Source organism: Mus musculus, chromosome 1 (genome assembly GCF_000001635.26).
Source record: "Mus musculus strain C57BL/6J chromosome 1, GRCm38.p6 C57BL/6J".
Classification (NCBI taxonomy): Eukaryota; Metazoa; Chordata; class Mammalia; order Rodentia; family Muridae; genus Mus; species Mus musculus.
In genome coordinates, this window is record NC_000067.6 from 88093226 (window position 1) to 88111034 (window position 17809).

General features: G+C 44.3%; 5 protein-coding genes across 5 annotated transcripts in view; all 5 read left to right on the plus strand.

Moving 5' to 3' along the window:
- The window catches only part of Ugt1a10 (UDP glycosyltransferase 1 family, polypeptide A10), a 164592-nt gene that overhangs the window by 37815 nt on the left and 108968 nt on the right, over positions 1-17809 (plus strand). The window lies entirely within an intron of this gene.
- Positions 1-17809, plus strand: part of Ugt1a9 (UDP glucuronosyltransferase 1 family, polypeptide A9) — a 149224-nt gene that overhangs the window by 22447 nt on the left and 108968 nt on the right. The gene's annotated exons all lie outside the window — the stretch shown is intronic.
- The window catches only part of Ugt1a8 (UDP glucuronosyltransferase 1 family, polypeptide A8), a 131171-nt gene that overhangs the window by 5398 nt on the left and 107964 nt on the right, over positions 1-17809 (plus strand). The window lies entirely within an intron of this gene.
- Ugt1a7c (UDP glucuronosyltransferase 1 family, polypeptide A7C) overlaps positions 1776-17809 on the plus strand; it is a 125002-nt gene continuing 108968 nt past the window's right edge. Inside the window, exon 1 of the mRNA NM_201642.4 lies at positions 1776-2753. Coding sequence (NP_964004.1) covers positions 1896-2753 — 858 coding nt within the window. The 5' untranslated portion in view covers positions 1776-1895. The remainder of the gene's footprint in view (positions 2754-17809) is intronic.
- Positions 10032-17809, plus strand: part of Ugt1a6b (UDP glucuronosyltransferase 1 family, polypeptide A6B) — a 115742-nt gene continuing 107964 nt past the window's right edge. Inside the window, exons 1-2 of the mRNA NM_201410.3 lie at positions 10032-10153; positions 13716-14574. Of these exons, the coding sequence (NP_958812.3) occupies positions 13717-14574 (858 nt within the window). The 5' untranslated portion in view covers positions 10032-10153; position 13716. The remainder of the gene's footprint in view (positions 10154-13715; positions 14575-17809) is intronic.

The window sequence follows — 17809 nt, forward strand, 5'->3', positions numbered from 1 at the left end:
ATTCATGGGGCTGGAGATGTGATTCAGTAGTTGAGAATAACACTCACTTCTCAGAAGAACCCAGATTTAATTCCCAGCAACCACCTCGAAACTTGTAAAGTAACTCCAGGCCCACAGATTTCTTCTGGTCTCTATGGACACTGCATGCATGCGGTGCACATACATATGTGGAGGCAAAACACACACACACACACACATAAATAAATAATACCTAAAAATCTACAAAATACTCTGTGATATACCCAACTTTGAAAATTTTAAATAAATGTTATTAATTTAAAATCCATGTAAATATGCCAAGGGTGACTGGTGGTGCATGCTTTTCATCCCGGCACTCATGAGGCTGAGTGTGCTGGATATCTGAGTTCAACATCAGCCTGGTCTACAGAGGGAGTTCCACGGTAGCCAGGGCTATACAGAGAAACCCTGTCCCAAACAAGCAAAGCAAAGCAAAACAAAACAAAACAAAACAAAACAAACAAACAAACAACAAATAAAAAACCCCAAAACCAAAATTCAAAACAAAAACCAAAACCTTGCAGATAAATCAAAACATCACATAGTGAAGTTAACCAGACCCAGTGTCTATGCAGCTCAAGGGTCTTCTGTCTACTTAGAGCAACTCTTCTGAACCATGCTGTGCTGAGAGTCAAAGGCTTTGTTGTAGGTGAGTATTTGTCTCACATTCTTGTGTATTTGGTGAATGAGAGATTTCCAACCAATTGATGGGAAAGGGAGACAGTGGTATTTCTGAATATTAGCAACTCCAGTGTCAGGACTTTCAAATTCAAGTGTTGTTCTCCTGTCCTGGCAAAATCAGGCAGGAGATGGGGGTGGTTACAAAATGCAAGCAGAACCCACAAGATGTCGTGCCCAGCACCAGGAAGAGTACACTAAACAGAAGTAAAAATAGCTTCAGAGAGGATGTGGAGGCCAGGCAGTAATGGAGGCCTGGAGGGAAATTAAAATGCTACCGCCCCGTGTAGAGGTGTCTAATAGTTTCTTAGCAGTGAGCACCAGAACTTCCTCCTGAGCTAGCAGCCTTAATCCCAGTTGAAGGACTTGAGATCAATTCCTGAGAGGACCCAGCATGTGGTGCTGATGGCAGCACTGTTCAAAGTAGCCACAAGGTGGAAGCAACCCTGCAGATGCTGCAGTGCCATGGGAGACAGAGCCATTGCTCTGTGGAGAAGGTCCCTGGGCTACTGAGGGGCATCACCGGAGAGCTCTCTCTGCTTCTTCATAGAGAATGTCTGCCTATGGCTTCCAGTGACTCAGAGGGGATTTTGTAAGGAGGTTGATGTCACCTTCCTTCCCGTCCCTGGATTGGTCTGTGAAGATGGTTGTCAGCCTAGCGTCAGCAAGGCACATGAAAGTGTTTGAAAATGGAACAAGAATCCCACTGTGTGCACAGAGACAGCAGCCCTGCTCTCTGGCAGAGTTGATTCTCTGTCTCTTGGGAGGACAGGCTCTAGAACTTCCCCTTTTGCCTTGGAAGCAGAGGCAGAATATCTCTTTGAAACAGAGTCAGTCAGGTCACCTAAAAATGTGTTCAGATTTTGCTTTGAGATCAATCCTAGAAATGTAAGCTGCTTTGAAACTTGCTTCCTTTTGTATAAGCATTTGGACTCCTTAGGGTTTAGTGTATTTCCTCATAACTATTTCTAAGCTCACATTGTGTGATTCTACCCCCCAAAAAGGGTCAGAAGGTCTTCTCCTCAGGAAACAAGCATGTTCCTTAATCATGCTTGCTCATTTTTTACTGTTCTCCTCAGTAAATCATTCTCCTAAACGGCTGTGAGCACACACCCTCCTGCGTAGATTTCTCTCTGGCTCACACTTCCTCTTCAGTGCTGAGTCTCAGCAGCTGGATTGCCTTAGGCTGCACTTCTGCCATGGCTCCTGCAGACTTTCCAGCCTCCCTTCCTCTCTGTGTGTGCCTGCTGCTGGCCTCTGGCTTGGCCCAGGCAGGCAGGCTGCTGGTGGTGCCCATGGATGGGAGCCACTGGTTTACGATGCAGACGGTTGTGGAGAAACTCCTTCACAAAGGCCATGAGGTCGTAGTGGTTGTTCCGGAGGTGAGTTGGCAGCTGACGAAACCATTGAATTTTGTAGTGAAAACATATGCAGTTTCTCATACGCAGGAGGATTTAAACCGGGAGTTCAAGATTTTTATTGATGCACAATGGAAAAGTCAGCAGGAGGGAGGAATACTTCCTCTGCTTGATTCTCCAGCCAAAGGTTTCTTCGAATTACTGTTTTCACACTGTAGGAGTTTGTTTAACGACAAGAAGTTAGTGGAATACTTGAAGCAGACTTCTTTTGATGCTGTGTTTCTGGATCCTTTCGATGTGTGCGGCTTAACTGTAGCCAAGTACTTTTCTCTCCCATCCGTGGTCTTCAGCAGAGGAATATTTTGTCATTATCTTGAAGATGCTGCCCAGTGCCCCAGTCCTCCTTCTTATATCCCCAGAATGCTCTTAAAATTCACAGACACCATGACTTTCAAGGAAAGAACTCGGAACCTTTTGGCCTACATGGGGGAGCGTGCATTTTGTCATAAGTTTTTCAAAAGTGCTGCAGATATTGCCTCTGAAGTTCTCCAGACCCCAGTGACTATGACAGACCTCTTCAGCCCAGTGTCCATTTGGTTGTTACGCACAGACTTTGTCTTGGAGTTCCCCAGACCTGTGATGCCCAATGTGATCTACATTGGTGGAATCAACTGCCACCAGGGAAAGCCACTTTCCAAGGTACACCATCTTCCCTTTAGCACATGATGAGGTAGACTTTGGATGATGAAGTTATTCCTTGCTGGACTGTGGTTTGGCATGTATGTTCTTCTTTTTCAGTTCTTTTGATGGATTACTTTTAACCATTCACACTTAACTGTGCGTTTGTACAGCTGATAAATCTTGCTTATGGATGTGTGTACCGTTGACATTCTTATTTATTTATTTATTTATTTATTTTTTTATTTTTTTTGGTTTTTAGAGACAGGGTTTCTCTGTATAGCCCTGGCTGTCCTGGAGCTCACTTTGTAGACCAGGCTGGCCTCCAACTCAGAAATTCGCCTGCCTCTGTGCTTTTATCCCGTGTGCTGGGATTAAAGGCATGCGCCACCATTTATAATCTCATTTATAATCACCAGCCTGCATTGCTTTTGACAAAAGAGTAAGAGACACAGTAAGAAATGAAGGGTCACTTAGCTTATTCCTGTCCTCTCCCTCTTTCTGTGGAGCTGCTTCAGTCTCTGACATCTGTTTCCTTAGCCAGCTGGGCCATTTGCATTTCCTCCATGGGAAATTTCACTCACATCTTTAACCAAAGTTAGCAACGACTCTGTCTCATTTGGGGATAGTAACACTCAGACTTTCATGTATGTGCTGCATGATTTTTAGGGCTTTTTGTTTGTTTGTTCCTTGTTGATTCTTTTCTGGCTGTTTTCTTTTGATCTGCATGGTTTTTATTTGTAGGAGTCTAAATTAGTTAATTTTCCCTTTTGCTGTGAATGGTAAATTTTTCTTAAAATATTTTAGATTTCACCATGATTGGCTTTCTCTAAATCTCAAATATCTGAATGGTTTCATCACTTATGCTGTGTGGGTGTTTAAATTCCTGTAATGGTGATTATATTTTATGTTCACTTTTTTTTTACATTTTCAAACAGAATAGAATTACATCATGACTCCCCTACTATCTTCTCTCCAACCCTACCTGTGTTTTCCCACTCTCAATCTGATAGCCTCTTCTCCTTTGATAATTATTGTTACATATGTGTGTTTGTTTCACAAAAGTGCAGGTATAGGCTGCTGAGTCTGTTTTTGTTGTTTGTGTGTATTTGGTATCAGGGCTGAACACTTGGTATTGGACAGTCAATAAAGGACTCGTGCCTAGGAGAGGCCAACTCTCCCAGTAGCCTGTAGTTCTTTGCCTAGGGGTAAGACCCTGAGAAAATTTCCCCCTTCCACATTGGCATAGCCATTGTTAGTGCCATTGTTCTGGTTTCATTTATGCAGAGACCGGTTCACCACAGACTTCTTGGTGTTCTGACTGTTACCACCTTTGTAGCTCCTCTTCCACAACGGGCAGAGGCTGTGATGTGGATGTACCCATCCCAGAAGAGTTTTCACTGTCTGTGGCAAGCCCGTGCATGGTGTTGGGAAGGGAAAACATCTGTGCTAATTATCTCCCCTGCCCAGTGCCTTGGAAGCAGAGGCAGCCCATCCTTTGTCAGCAAAGGGTCTGGTTGTCTGAAGAGGCTTGTTCCCACTTTACTTTGAGACCAGTTTTAGAAATGCAAAGGTGTTTGTTTGTTTGTTTGTTTGTTAATTTACTTTCTGCTGTTTTTGGAATCCTTGGTGTCTCACACATTTCTTCACAATGGTTTGTAAATTGCCCTATGGCACATTGCCCATCTCCATCCAGTGTTAACAGTTTAAGCTTTTCTTATATGTAAACATATAAGTAGGTATCCCAATGAGAACTGCTCATTTCTTATTTCCCTTATCGGTACCCACTGTCTGCGAGAATGCCCTGATGGCTTGTGAGTCCATGCCCTCCACAAGGGAAGGTTTGATCTTCCAGGATGAATCAGAGCAGCAAAGACCCAAGGCTGGATTGCCTAGGGCTGTGCTTCTCCCATAGCTCCTGGTCTGCAGGGTTTGTAGCCTCCCTTTCTTTGTGTGTGTATTTATGTGTCTGCTGCTGGTCTCTGGCTTTGCCCAGGCAGGCAGGCTGATGCTGGTGCCCATAGATGACTATCACTGGTTTACCATGCAGAGAAACTCAGCCACAGAGGGCATGAGTGGTGGGGGTCATGCCAGAGGTGAGTTGGCACCTGGTGCAATCTCTGAATTCGATGGTAAAGTCTTAGTCATTGTCTCACACTCAGGAGGATCTGGACCACAAATTGAAGATTGTCATTGACAAGGAAAGTTACAGGAGAACATTACTTTCCCTATTCATGAGTCCACTGAATGGAGTTTTGAGGGTAACATTCTTGGCGAGTGCATCCTACCTAATCTCTGGTGTCTTATCTCAGTGCATAGCTTGGTTAGGGATGGGTTGTGCTTTGCTGACTGTGGTTCTGGCCACTTCTAAGGTCCAGCAGACCTTGTAACTGAGCCACATTTTCTCACAAATTGGCATATTTTCATGTGCAAAGAAACTTCTTTGACAAAGTGAAATAATGTTCCTTCTACAAAGTAGAGCCTACAGATTTATCTGTGTCAAAGTGAGGAATGGGGGCAGCGGGAAGGCTCAGGGGTAAGTGCAGTTCTAGAGGATCTGGTGCAATTCTCTACACACACAGAGGCTCATCTTCTGCAGCCACAGTCCTAGAGGGTCTGATGCCCTTCTTCTGGTCTCTAAGGGCAATGGGCACACAGGGATTGCACAATTTAAGTAAATTGTAAAGCATGAGGTGCGTCTATCTGTTCTTGGGGAAGTCACGCAAGGGAGTAGCAGATGGCAGGACCTTAGGAGCATGAGTCAGCTAGCTCAGAGATATTTTTCTCCCCTTTATTCCCAATCAGTAAACTGCCAAGCACAAACCAGGCCATGCGTGCACCCTTGCCCTCTTTCCCAGGGTGGAACCAGAAACTGAACAATAGTGATATTAGAGTAGCTCATTGCATCACTCTAATGTTTACAGATATTAAAGCTGTATATGATTTTATATCTACATACCTATAAAATCTGTAATGAAGTGTGGTAATATAGATTAGGGTTATGTAAATATATATATATATTTTATATATACATATATGTATATATATGGTTTTATGTATCTCCTAAAGGATTTATATGTGGTAAAGGTCTTTTGTATGTTTAAGGTTATTTATGGATAAATATGAAGAAAGACAATGTCACAAGGGATGTTAGGATACACAGACAGCCCTTTGAGTAAGAGCATGTGCATAGCATATGTACTAAGGTAAATATTCATTGAGTGACTTCTGGATGTATGCATTCCTTCATCCCTGTTTCAGGTGGGAAGGTTATTTGTCTTGGAAAATCCCATGAGTTTTATGTTGCTGAAGAACAGGAGTTGTAGCCCAGATCTTGTGTCTGATAGGAAGGAAACATTTCCTGGGGAGAAAGTTTGTGTATAATTGTATATATGTGTGTGTGTGTGTGTGTGTGTGTGTGTGTGTGTGCATATATGCATGTGGATGGGTGCATAGCTGTGTGTGTGTGTGTGTGTGTGTGTGTGTGTGTGTGTGTGGTGTACATGCATGCACATGTGCATAAGTACACACTGTGTACAGGTTATGTTTTCTGAATCTGGCCCCCTTTAAAGCAAATTTTCTTGAGTGCTTCCTTTAACAAAATCTTCCTGAATTTATTCAGACTAATATTATTTAGAGATGCTATTACATACTTTAGTATGTATGGAAAGACATTATTATATAAAAAATTGATTTAATAGGAAATAGCCAGTCCAGTCCTTTTCATTTTTGCAGTGAGTTTTAGTAGAATTTAGTACTGATTCCCACCACTGTTGATTCATGTCATTGTGGGCAATTTGGGGCCTTGGTAGCTCTGGAGTTGGGAGGCCAGTGGTCATAGGCACAGCAACAGAAGCTCCAAACTTCCAGTCTTAAGTTTGAAGGCCACTTGTGTACCCTCTGCAGTCGGCTGGCTGCCATCTGTGTAGTCAGCACCCTTGAGAAACATCTTGCCTCTGTCTTTTTTGGAATGTTCCCCACAAGGTTGTTTTTTTCAGCATGGGAAAGTGTTGACTTAGATCCTCTGAATGTAATCCCTCAGCATGTGTGAGTTAGTTTTGATGATGTTACAGACTGATAGGGCACTGGGTTTTGTCAGAGAGTCTTTCGTTCAGCAGCCATCCATGAAAACCTTCTGTGTGCCTGGCTCAGTGTTAGGGATGCGACCACTGAATGGAGGTAGCTTTAGCCAGGCAGAAGTTTGTTGACTAATGAAGAAACAGAAGTATGAGCACAGAGAGAACCAATAACAAGGGGCCCAGTGGGGAAACCATGAGATGATGGCAAGTGCATCCCCTGTCCCATATTCCAGTAACACAAGGGACACAAGTTCTACTTACCATCCCTCTCTACTCTATCCACCTTTCCTTCCTTCGGTCTATCAATTCATTGATCCATCTATCCATCTATTTGTGTCTGTGTTTCTACTTCTGTCTTTGTCACTGTCTCTCTCTCTCTCTCATACCTGTGTGCGCATGTGTGTGTATCTATATATATTCATACTGGTGAGTGTGTGTGTGAGTGTGCATGTATGCTCATGCTTGTGAATAAGTGAGTGTGCATGTATGTGTGCTCAGGCTTGTGAGTGAGTGTGCATGTATGTGTGTGTATGCGTGTATAAGCATGAAAGACGACATCACATTGTACTCCGTGTTACTTTCTTCAGTCACCATCTCTCTCTCACTGTAACTGTACTTATCAACCCATCTAGACTGGCTAGCCGGTGAGCACCAGGACTCTTTCTTTCTCTGCCTCCCCAGAGCTGGGATTGCAAGTCCATGCTGTGGTGCCAGGATGCTGCTTCCTGATTCGCTTGGGTACCAAATGCCTGACTAGGGGTGGTGATGAGAGAAAGAAGACAGGACAGGCACACAGCACAACAATGCTGGGATTACTCAAGGTTCTCTGCTTCCTAGCTCACCAATGTGGATAATGACTTTGCCAATTTATCATGGATAATTCTCAGAAACCTAAACAGGTCATGCTCATGTCAAAATACTCATTCACCAGGCACTACACTCACTGGGGCTGCTCACACTCCCTACGTTTCAAGTTTCTTGTAAACATTGGGGGTCCAAACTCAGGTTCTAAATTTGCATGGATTGTTTAAGTAACTTGATGACTTGAGTTGAGTATATCTTTATGTGCCTATAATTATACTCATGTTTGTTTAAACATTAAAAGAACTGTTGGTTTCATCACCAACTTGATACAACCCAGACTCACCTGGATTATCTACTTTGGGTTGGCCTATGGCAGTGTCCATCCGTAGCAGATGGTTCTGCTTGCTGCAATTGATGTAGATCCCACTTGAGAGCGAGAAGCATCATTCCCTGCTTTGGGTCCCTGGACAGCATATGATTAGAGAAAGCTAGCTAAGTCCTAATCATGCACACGTTTATTTTTCTCTGCCCTTGCTTGATGATCTTCTGTCTGCTGTTTCAGGTTCTGCCATCTTACCTTCTCCATAAGGATGGACTAGAATCTGGACTTGCAAGTAAAATAAGCCTGTGTCCGATAAGCTTCTGTTTATCAGAGTATTTTACCACAGCAGCAGAAACAAAACCAGGGAAATTCATGGATTTGGTTTTGCCTTTTTTGTGTTCTGTATTCAGATTTTTTAAGTCTGAAATTGTTCTGTAGGTCTTCTGTCATCTTGTAGGTCCTGGGCCTCTAATTCCTGGGCTTAGGTATCTGAAGGATCTGGAAGGGTGAGTTCTTGAGAAGGGAATTACTCTTCATGGCTGACCTTTCCAGATAGCCCTCAGCTTCTGGAATGAAACTGTCCCCTGTCAACTTTCAGACCTCCTTCCTACTCCAGATGCTAGCTGTTCTTCATTCAATTTGGGGAGCGGCATTATTACCCATACAGGGTGGTTCTATCCCAAGATCTATGCCTTCATTCCACTGGTGTGTGCCCCAAGCCCCATTTGTTGTTCTTCAGAAATCCCTAGGTTAAAGCTGACCTTCCCCTGTATAGGTAGGAAAAATGTAATGCAAGACACCCTGAGCCTGTATCCTCGCCCTTGACTGGACTGAGTCTCCTGCAGCAGTTCTTTAGGGATAAAACATAGAAGTGCCAGGCATGCCACATTCCCTTTTCTGGTGCCCGGTACAGAAACACTCCTGACACCTGCACACCCCTCTCTCTGTGTGTGTGTGTGCGCGCACACACACACACACACACACACACACACACACACACACCAGTCTAAGAAGCAGTAGAGTCAAATCTCATGAACAAAGCTTGCAAGGCACCCTCTGGTGATGCTCTGACAGAACCTTGCTGTCCTCTCCTGCCCTCTTCCTAATTTCAACCTATGACCCCATGGACTTGCTGGAAATAATGAGCCTACCCCTGTCAGTACCCAGGTGAACCTGATGGTTTTCCTAGGAAGGGCCCTGACCTCGGTAAATTGTGTGTCTGTCATAAAGAATCCGAGGCTACATTTCCTCTTGCTTCCCCCAATCCATGCCAGCTTGCTTAAATACATTCTCCAGAAATCTTTTGCTCAGCTGCTCAGCAAGGACATAGGTACAGTGTGCTTCCTTTGTGAGCCTCTGAGGAGTGGTTTCTCATTGCTGTGAGCCAGGTTGGCAGCATCCTCTCTTGTCTCTTTTCATTCTGAGTCAAAAACCCTGATGATGTCCCAGAAGCCAGAGATCTCAAACTGGACCAGTGCCTCAGTGCAATGAACATTTACAAGTGAAGATGTGTGGACAGAGAGACATACTCTGGGATACACTGTGACAGCATTACAGCTTCTACCATGAGATATTTTCTATGCTTTTTGTTTTTGTTTTGCCTGCTTGTTCATGTGTTAAAGGCAAATGGCAGATATGACGGGGATGGTTGATGAGTGGGACTGGGGAGCACAATATGAAACCCACAAAGAATCAACTAAAAGTAAACAAACTAAAAAATAAATAAACATCAACACCCTATCCCCACACTGCTGATGCTCCACTCCAGCTTGGACTGAGTGGAGTCTATTTAAGCCTTAAAGAAAGAACTTTCATCTTGGCTATGTTCCTGCTTGCCTTTTGGGGTGGCCCCTTCAGTCTTGCTTTCCTGAGTCTCAGCTCACTGTGGTGCCAAGATTAAGGCAAGCCCTGGCATGTAGGCTCAAATGTGCATATATGTGACAAGGTCTAGGTGAGCCAGTTTTTTGATGCAAAGAACAACTTCTCCCTGGGCAGCCTGATTTCAACATCCATAACTCCCTGGCCCGCCCTCAGCAGTGATTAACAAACAGAACAAATGTAACCCTCCCTCTTTGGTGGTGGTTAGGAAACCCAGAATTCAGATGCTGGCTGATGGTGGCTGACTGGAAACCGACTTCCAGATTTCTTACTCTTGCTCAAGGGCCCTCATCACGTGCTACCTAGAGGCACAGGTCTCTAACCTTACTATCTGACAGGCAAGTAACAGATTATGTGTGGTGAGAGAGTAATACAGAATTTGAAAGATAAGGGCTTTTGTCTTCCTGTGCAGAGCTTCCCAAATGCCTGTTGATTTCATGAGGGGTGGGAGGGAAACCTGTGCTGTTTGTTTGTGATAAGCTGTTGTACTGTTTTCTTAAAGCTTATGCTTAAGGGGCAACTTTTGGAAAGTTTGTAAGGATGGGGTCTGGAACCAGCTTTGAGATTAGAGGGAAGGGCAGAGAAAGGGATTGAAGTTAGGGTTGATTACTGATCAACGGTAATTTAATCAATCAGCCCATCCCCTGTATTTCATGATGCGGCCCCTATGAAAGCACAGAGGGATTGGGTTGGGGAGCTGCCAGGTTGCTGAAGGTGTGGAGGATAGGTTGCACCAAGAACACAGAGCGGCCATGTCTCTCCCCCAAGCTCTTGGCATTTCTCCACTGCTGTCTTGTTGCACTATGGGTGCTGCTGCTATAATGAACCTCTGACTGAGTGATTTAGTTCTCTGAGTGGTTTGAGCAGAGCTGCTCTGAGGCTGAGTAAAAGAGCCTCTGGTCTGTAGCCAACTCTGCTAAGTGGTTGACTTGACTCATACATGCCTGGTAACACAAGAGCTGTGTGAGTGAAAGTGTGCAGAAGGAAAGGGTCGTTGGTTTTTCCCTTATACACATGTGGAAGGGTCAGCAACCAGCTCCTCCCTCAAAAGGGAGCTGGTTCTGTGCTTGTCTTTCCTGGAGTGACCTTTTACTATTTCATTGAAAATGAGGCACAAGGATAAAATGGACAGGCAGTCCCAATGCAAGTTCACTCACATACAATCTGGTACTCGGAACCTCCTGTATGCTGGACACTGATCTGCATGCTGCAGACTCAATAGAGAGGAACACTGGGTGTGGTAGGGTGGGACATTAGAACACTGATTGGCCACACCTGCACATGCTACTGGTAGTTGGGAGAGAGGCATAAATATACAGAAGGTGAGGATAGCAAGGAAGGGAAGGAGGCCCAGGGCCACATTCTGGGCTGCTGGACCATGGGCTCACTAGGGAAGGTGTCACGGATGGGACACTAGCAGCACTTTAAAGGAAGCAGGTGATCAGAGCTGACATCGTATTTATTATGCATATCATCTAGGGGGAGCTTCTTAGGGATTCTATGGCTATAAAGAGACACCATGACCACAGCAACTTGTAGAAAGGAAAACAGGCAATTGGGGCTGGCTTACATTTGAGAGCTTTAGTCCATTATGGTCGGGGGGTGGGGGGGTGGGAAGCATGGCATCAGGCAGGCAGACATGGTACTGGAGAAAAAGCCAGGAATTCTACATCTGGATTGGCAGGCAGCAGGGAGGGGGAGACACATTGGGCCTTGGCTGGAGCCCCTGAAACCTCAAAGGCCACCACCAGTGACACCTTTCCTCCAACAAGGCCACATCTACTCCAAGGCCATGCCTCCTAACTTTTTAAATAGTGCTACTTCCTATTAGCCCACAGGGGCCATTTTCATTTAAACCACCAAAGGGAGGGCTTGAAAGCTGCAGCCCTCTGCTCACATCAGCCCTGAGCTCTGCCTTCCCTGGAACATGCTTATCATATGTGCTCCAGGTCGCTCTCACTCTCCAGAGTTCTGTCATTTCAGAGAGAGCAATGCTATGCATCAATAAGAAAGGCTTGGGCCATAGGTGGGAAAGTTTATTTGATATCAAACAAGGAGATTCAAAATAAATTCTTGGAGCCCAGTGGCATTTGGAGCCCATTTTAGAACATGAACACAGTTTTCTGCTAGCAATACCAAAATGGTCACTTGCTTTTCTGAGCACATCTTCCTCCAAGGGTGCTGTGGAATTTCTGGAAAGTTCAGGCTATGTGGCATTGCAACAGAACAAACTGTAATGCAAATTAGGGATTTCCAGCTGTTCCCTAGGAGGCCAACCAGTTAATGGACTGGAGAAAAACATCAAGCAAAGCAACTTTTAGACAGTTTTCTATCCTCCCAACCTGTTGTATGTTAACAAAATGGGTTTATTCTTCTCTTGAATATGTCAACTTTGTTGGGTATGTCAACTTTGATTTTTAAAATAGTCCCTTTGACTTCTTTAGCCCACAGGAGCATTGTGAAGGTCTCTGAAGGCCTTGTATATTAGACTTAGACTCTCTCCTAGTTGGCTCACTACACACTCACTCTATGTGAGGCGGTGCCTGATTCTAGAACTACAAGTAAAATCCACTTAGGTTGTCTTTTAAAACTTTGTTTTGACATATTATTGATTTCAGTCTTATGTGTATGGGTGTTTGTCTATATGAGAATATGTGTGTTGTGAATATGTCCACTGAGGTAAGAAGACAGTAGCATAGCCTTTGGAATCTGGTTTACACATAGCTGTTAGCTGCTGTGAGGGGGCTGGGATTTGAACTTTGGTACTCTGGAGGACTTGTCAGTGTTCTTACCTGCTGAGCCATCTCTTCAGGCCTGCTTCTTTTTTCGAGGCAAACACCCATGAAATCCAGGCTGTTCTCAAACTCACTATGTAGCTAGGATGACCTTGAACGTCTGATCCTTCTGCCTCTCCCTCCCAGAGTGCAAAGGTTACTGACTAAGAAAGTGTTCTACTGACCAAAGTTCATCCCTGGTTCTCCATTAAGTTTTAAAAACTAAACTTGCCATCATTTTTAACCATTTGATGACTGTGAAGAAATTCAAAGACCAAGAGTTTGTGAACAGTTAAGCAGAGGTGGATAATTTTAGTTTCTTTCAAAGCTCCAGGGGTTACAACTACTGTCCTTTGCTTAGGCAGCAACCTCAGTTTTTCGAAAATAGATGGCTGGCCATAACTGCACTCAGTTTCTCCAAATAGAAGGCAGGACATAACTGCACTCTGAGGTTTGTACTGTGTGCGGATGTGGGTTGGGGTTAAGGCCTAACATGTGTGTCCCGAGAAACTACACTGGAGTCAAAGTCCAGCACCTATGAAATTAGGCTTGGTTGCACAGTCATTGCAAATGAACTTAGTGAAGATGAGATCCTTAGGATGGGTCCCACCCTATAAGTGTGGCATCCTTTATAGATACAGCCACATAGGCCCAAAGACACAGAAGACAGTGAAATTTAGGAATTATGAGGAGAGGGCTCTGTGTTGCTTTAAACATCAAATATGTCCTCTGGTAAGTTAGTGCTTCCCCCTTGTTGTGAACAAAGTTGGCAGGAAAGTGTCAGTGCATTGACAGAGAGCCATTTCTTCACTAACCACTAAAGGCCTAGTTCTGCCTCCTCCAGGTTTTCTTTAAACAGTAGGAAAAGTCTATTGGGGGGATTGGCCCATTAATGGAGAAAAAGATAAGAAAACTAGAATCTCGAATAAAGGCTGATAGGCTACACAGAGTCAGCCACCTGCTGAATATGGTTAAGTATTAATTTAGATCCCTTCATATTACAGGACATGCTTTAGAATAAGGGAGAGGAAGGCAGGGAGTCCTGAGGTCGGTGCTGAGTTTGTAAGTAGGGTAGCTGAGAGCCCTGCAGCCTCAGGGGTACTCATTGTTGCCTTCCCTTCCCTAGGATGGCTTGCCTTCTTCCTGCTGCTCAGACACTTCCTGCAGGGTTTCTCTTCCTAGTGCTTTGGGCCTCAGTTCTAGGTGACAAGCTGCTGGTGGTCCCCCAGGATGGAAGCCACTGGCTTAGCATGAAGGAGATAGTGGAGCATCTCAGTGAACGAGGACATGACATTGTGGTCCTAGTGCCAGAAGTCAATTTGCTTTTGGGAGAATCCAAATACTACAGGAGGAAAATTTTCTCAGTTCCCTACAGCCTAGAAGAACTACAGACCCGTTTTCGCACCTTTGGACGCAACCAGTTTGTTCCTGGTGCCCCCCTGATGGGTCCTCTAAGAGAGTACAGGAACAGCATGCTTACATTGGAGATGTTCTTTTCCAACTGCCAGAGCCTCCTGAAGGACTCTGCCACCCTCAGCTTCCTCAGGGAGAACAAGTTTGATGCTCTGTTCACAGACCCAGCCATGCCCTGTGGTGTGATCCTGGCTGAGTATCTCAACCTGCCCTCTGTCTACCTCTTCAGAGGTTTCCCATGCTCTCTGGAACACATGCTTGGTCAAAGCCCAAGCCCTGTGTCCTATGTGCCCAGATTCTACACCAAATTCTCAGACCACATGACATTTCCCCAACGGCTGGCCAACTTCATTGTTAACATCTTGGAAAACTACCTATATTATTGTCTGTATTCAAAGTATGAAATCATTGTCACAGACCTCCTCAAGAGAGATGTGTCCCTACCTTCCTTACACCAGAATTCTCTGTGGCTGTTACGGTACGATTTTGTGTTCGAATATCCCAGGCCAATCATGCCCAACATGATCTTCATTGGAGGGATCAACTGTAAGAAGAAGGGAAAGCTGACTCAGGTGGGTGACTGATGCCTTCTGGCTGCATTCTCTCTTCACTTGCAGATGTGGTTCTTTTGGGCTGCACCCCCTCCTGTATTTGGCCTAGGCTGCCTCTCATTGGGAAGAGGGTCACCTGACACAGTGGTAGACAAGAGAATGCCAGGCTCAGAGTATGAGGATGTGTGTACTTGAAGCTGAATAAATTCAGGGTTTTTGCTAGGCACCAGGAGAAAATACAGTTAGTTTGGTGATCTGGTGGCAGTCACAGAATCTTTAAATGAACCTTAGAAACATTTGGTTTCTAAGAGAGGTGAAGGTTTGACTCAAGGGACAGGTCCAGGTCAAAGCCCTCTCAACCAGCTCTGTGACATGCTTATTCCTTGGACTCTAAGCCAGAGGTGAGCCAACAAACCTCAGAGGTTCTAGCTTGCAAGGTCTTGTAGTCACATGGTTCGCAGCTAAGAAAGTATGGACAGCTTTAAAGGGATGCTGAGAGCAGCTGTGAAAGAGTGTGTGGCAGGATCTAAGTGGCTTCAAACTCTGATCACTTGCCCTCTGGCTTTTACCAGAGAGAAAGACACAAGCATCACTTTATGACTTAGGATGTACAGTTGCTCTGGAAAGTACTAATGTATTTTTGAGTTTTGAATTCAAGACTTTTGAAGGTCTTCAGGTCACATGTCTTTCATGTCATCTGAAAGAAACCCTCAAGTAGATCCTGTCTGATTTTTTCACACCTACTGTGACAGGCATGCTTGGAGCCAGGGGGACTCCTGGTTGCACAGGGCTGTAAACATTCTATGGGTGATCCGGTCTTGGGATGTAGCTAAGTGGGGTACACTCCTGTTTGCCAAGCAATGTGAGGGTATGAGTTCAATTCCCATCACCATTAGAAAACAGAAGCAAAGGAAAGAAAGATGTAAAGAGAGAAAAGGGTAGGAAGGAAGGAAAGAAGGGAGGAAGGAAGGAAGGGAGGGAGGGAGGAAGGGAGGGAGGGAGGGAGGGAGGGAGGGAGGGAGGGAGGAAGGGAGGGAGGGAGGAAGGAAGGAAGGAAGGAAGGAAGGAAGGAAGGAAGGGAGGAAGGAAGGGAGGGAGGAAGGAAGGAAGGAAGGTTGGTTCTCTTGCTTTGTGTATAAGAAGATCAAGGTCTTGTAAGGGCACAAATCTCTAATCTGAGCACTCTGGACACTCTGGAAAGTTGAGGGGTTGGATGATGGATTCAAGGACAGCCTGGGAGGGAGAGAAAAGGGAAATGGGAGGATGAGGGAGAGGGAGAGCACAGAAGGGAGGAGGAGAGGGAAGGAGGGAAGAGTAGCACAGAAGAAAGGGGAGAGAGGATAGAACATTGCAAAGAAAATAAAGCCTGGGTTGGGCTTAAGTACAGTGTCCTCCCTATTCCCCTCCCCACAAATGCTGACTCATCCTTAGCAGGCACTTTTGGAAGCAACTCTTTAATGCAGTGCACACACTGCCTGTGATCTGTGGCTTCCCTCAGTGTTTGCCTTCTCTCCTTGGAGGTTAGGAAACAATTGGGCTGCCATTTTCTGTTAATCAGTTATAAAGTCTAATCGAAGTCCAGGCTCCCAGGCAAAATTCTACATCAGTGTCTAAATAGCCGGAGATTTAGCTAATAATTTAGGCAATACCAGATCAGAGGAGTGACTTTTAAATTTCTCAAATTGTTTTGCATATTTTTTTTATCTTTCTCCTATAAGTGAGTTTAAAGGAAGAAAACTTCAGATTTTGTTTGCATATGATAGATATACTTACTCTTTTAATGACTACAGCTTAGTGATTTTTGGGTTGTTGTTGTTCTAGTTTCCTGTCTGTTGCCGTGATAAAACACGCTGACCAGAAGCAGTTTAGAGAAGGGAAGGATTTCTTTGGCTTACTCTTGCAGGTCACAGACTTGAGTGGAGTCAGGACAAGAACTCAAGCAGGAAGGGCCAGGCAGACCCCCTCACTCAGGCTCAGGCTGAAGTAGTTTACTCACACAGCTGAGGCCACCTGTCCAGGGAGCAGTGTGTTCACAGTGAGCCCAGCACCCACCCCCACAGCAACTGAGCATCAAGAACATCTCCCATAAGCAAGCCCATAGACCAGTCTGCCCTAAGTGATCCCTCAGTGGAGAGACTCCCTTCTCAGGTGAATTTAGGTTGTGTCAGGTCTGTAGTTTAAAACTACCAGCTAGGTAAGTTTATGTATAATGTTTTTCTGTTTATATTGGTTGACAGTCTCTACAATTCCCATTCATTTCCAAGGACATCTCTTAACCCTAACCCTGGACAACTTTTACCGTGCAATCTCCATGGACTTGCCTATCCTGGAAATTTAAAGTAGAATTTGAGATCTTTTGTGCCAACTTTCTTAGTATGTTTTAAAAGTTTATCCATGTTTTAGCATGTACTTCACTTTTGTGTCTGACTATTATTATGGGTATATCTCACATTTTATCAGTTTAAGGTGTAAGAGTTTACATAATATGAGTAGTTACCATTATTCAGAACAGTGCTGTAAGGAACACTTTGGTACAAGGCTTTGAATACAATTTTGGTGCTTTTGAATATATGTTCAAGAGTGGAATTGCTGGGCCATAGAACAACTGTATGTTTAAATTACAAAAGACCTAAAATTTCTTTCAGTTTTGTCACTATTTTATATTCTCACTAAATATTTATGATTAATGATCAAAAGGTTCCACTTGTTCAAACTCTTTGTTAATACTTCTTATTTCCCACCTAAATATTGAGGCTATCCTAGCGGGCACGAATGGTTTCTCATAGTTTTTATTTTCATTTCCACAATGGCTTGATAGTCACCATCTCTTCAAATGCCTATTGGCTACTTGCATGTCTTTTGTGGGGAGGACACCAAGGCCATTGCATGTCTCAAAATTGCTTCTGTAGTTGTAGCTGAGTTCTAATGCATGTAGAATATATGCATTCTAAATATAAATCTCTTCCCAGAGTATCTTTTTATCTTACTCTTATGAGTGAGTTTAAAGAAAGAAAATTTGAGATGTCCTTTGCATATGATATACTTACTTTATATTCCTTTATAGTTTCTTTGTATGTGTGTAAGTGTGAGGGAGATGTGTATGTTTGTGCAAGCATGTGTATTTTTGTAGTTGCGTGCAGGTATAGGGGAGCTTATGTGGTGGTCAGAACACAACCTTGTGCCTTTGTTTGAAACAGTGTTGACAGTTGTTCATTGCTGTGGAGTCAGGCTAGATGGGCCAATAGCCTTATGGATT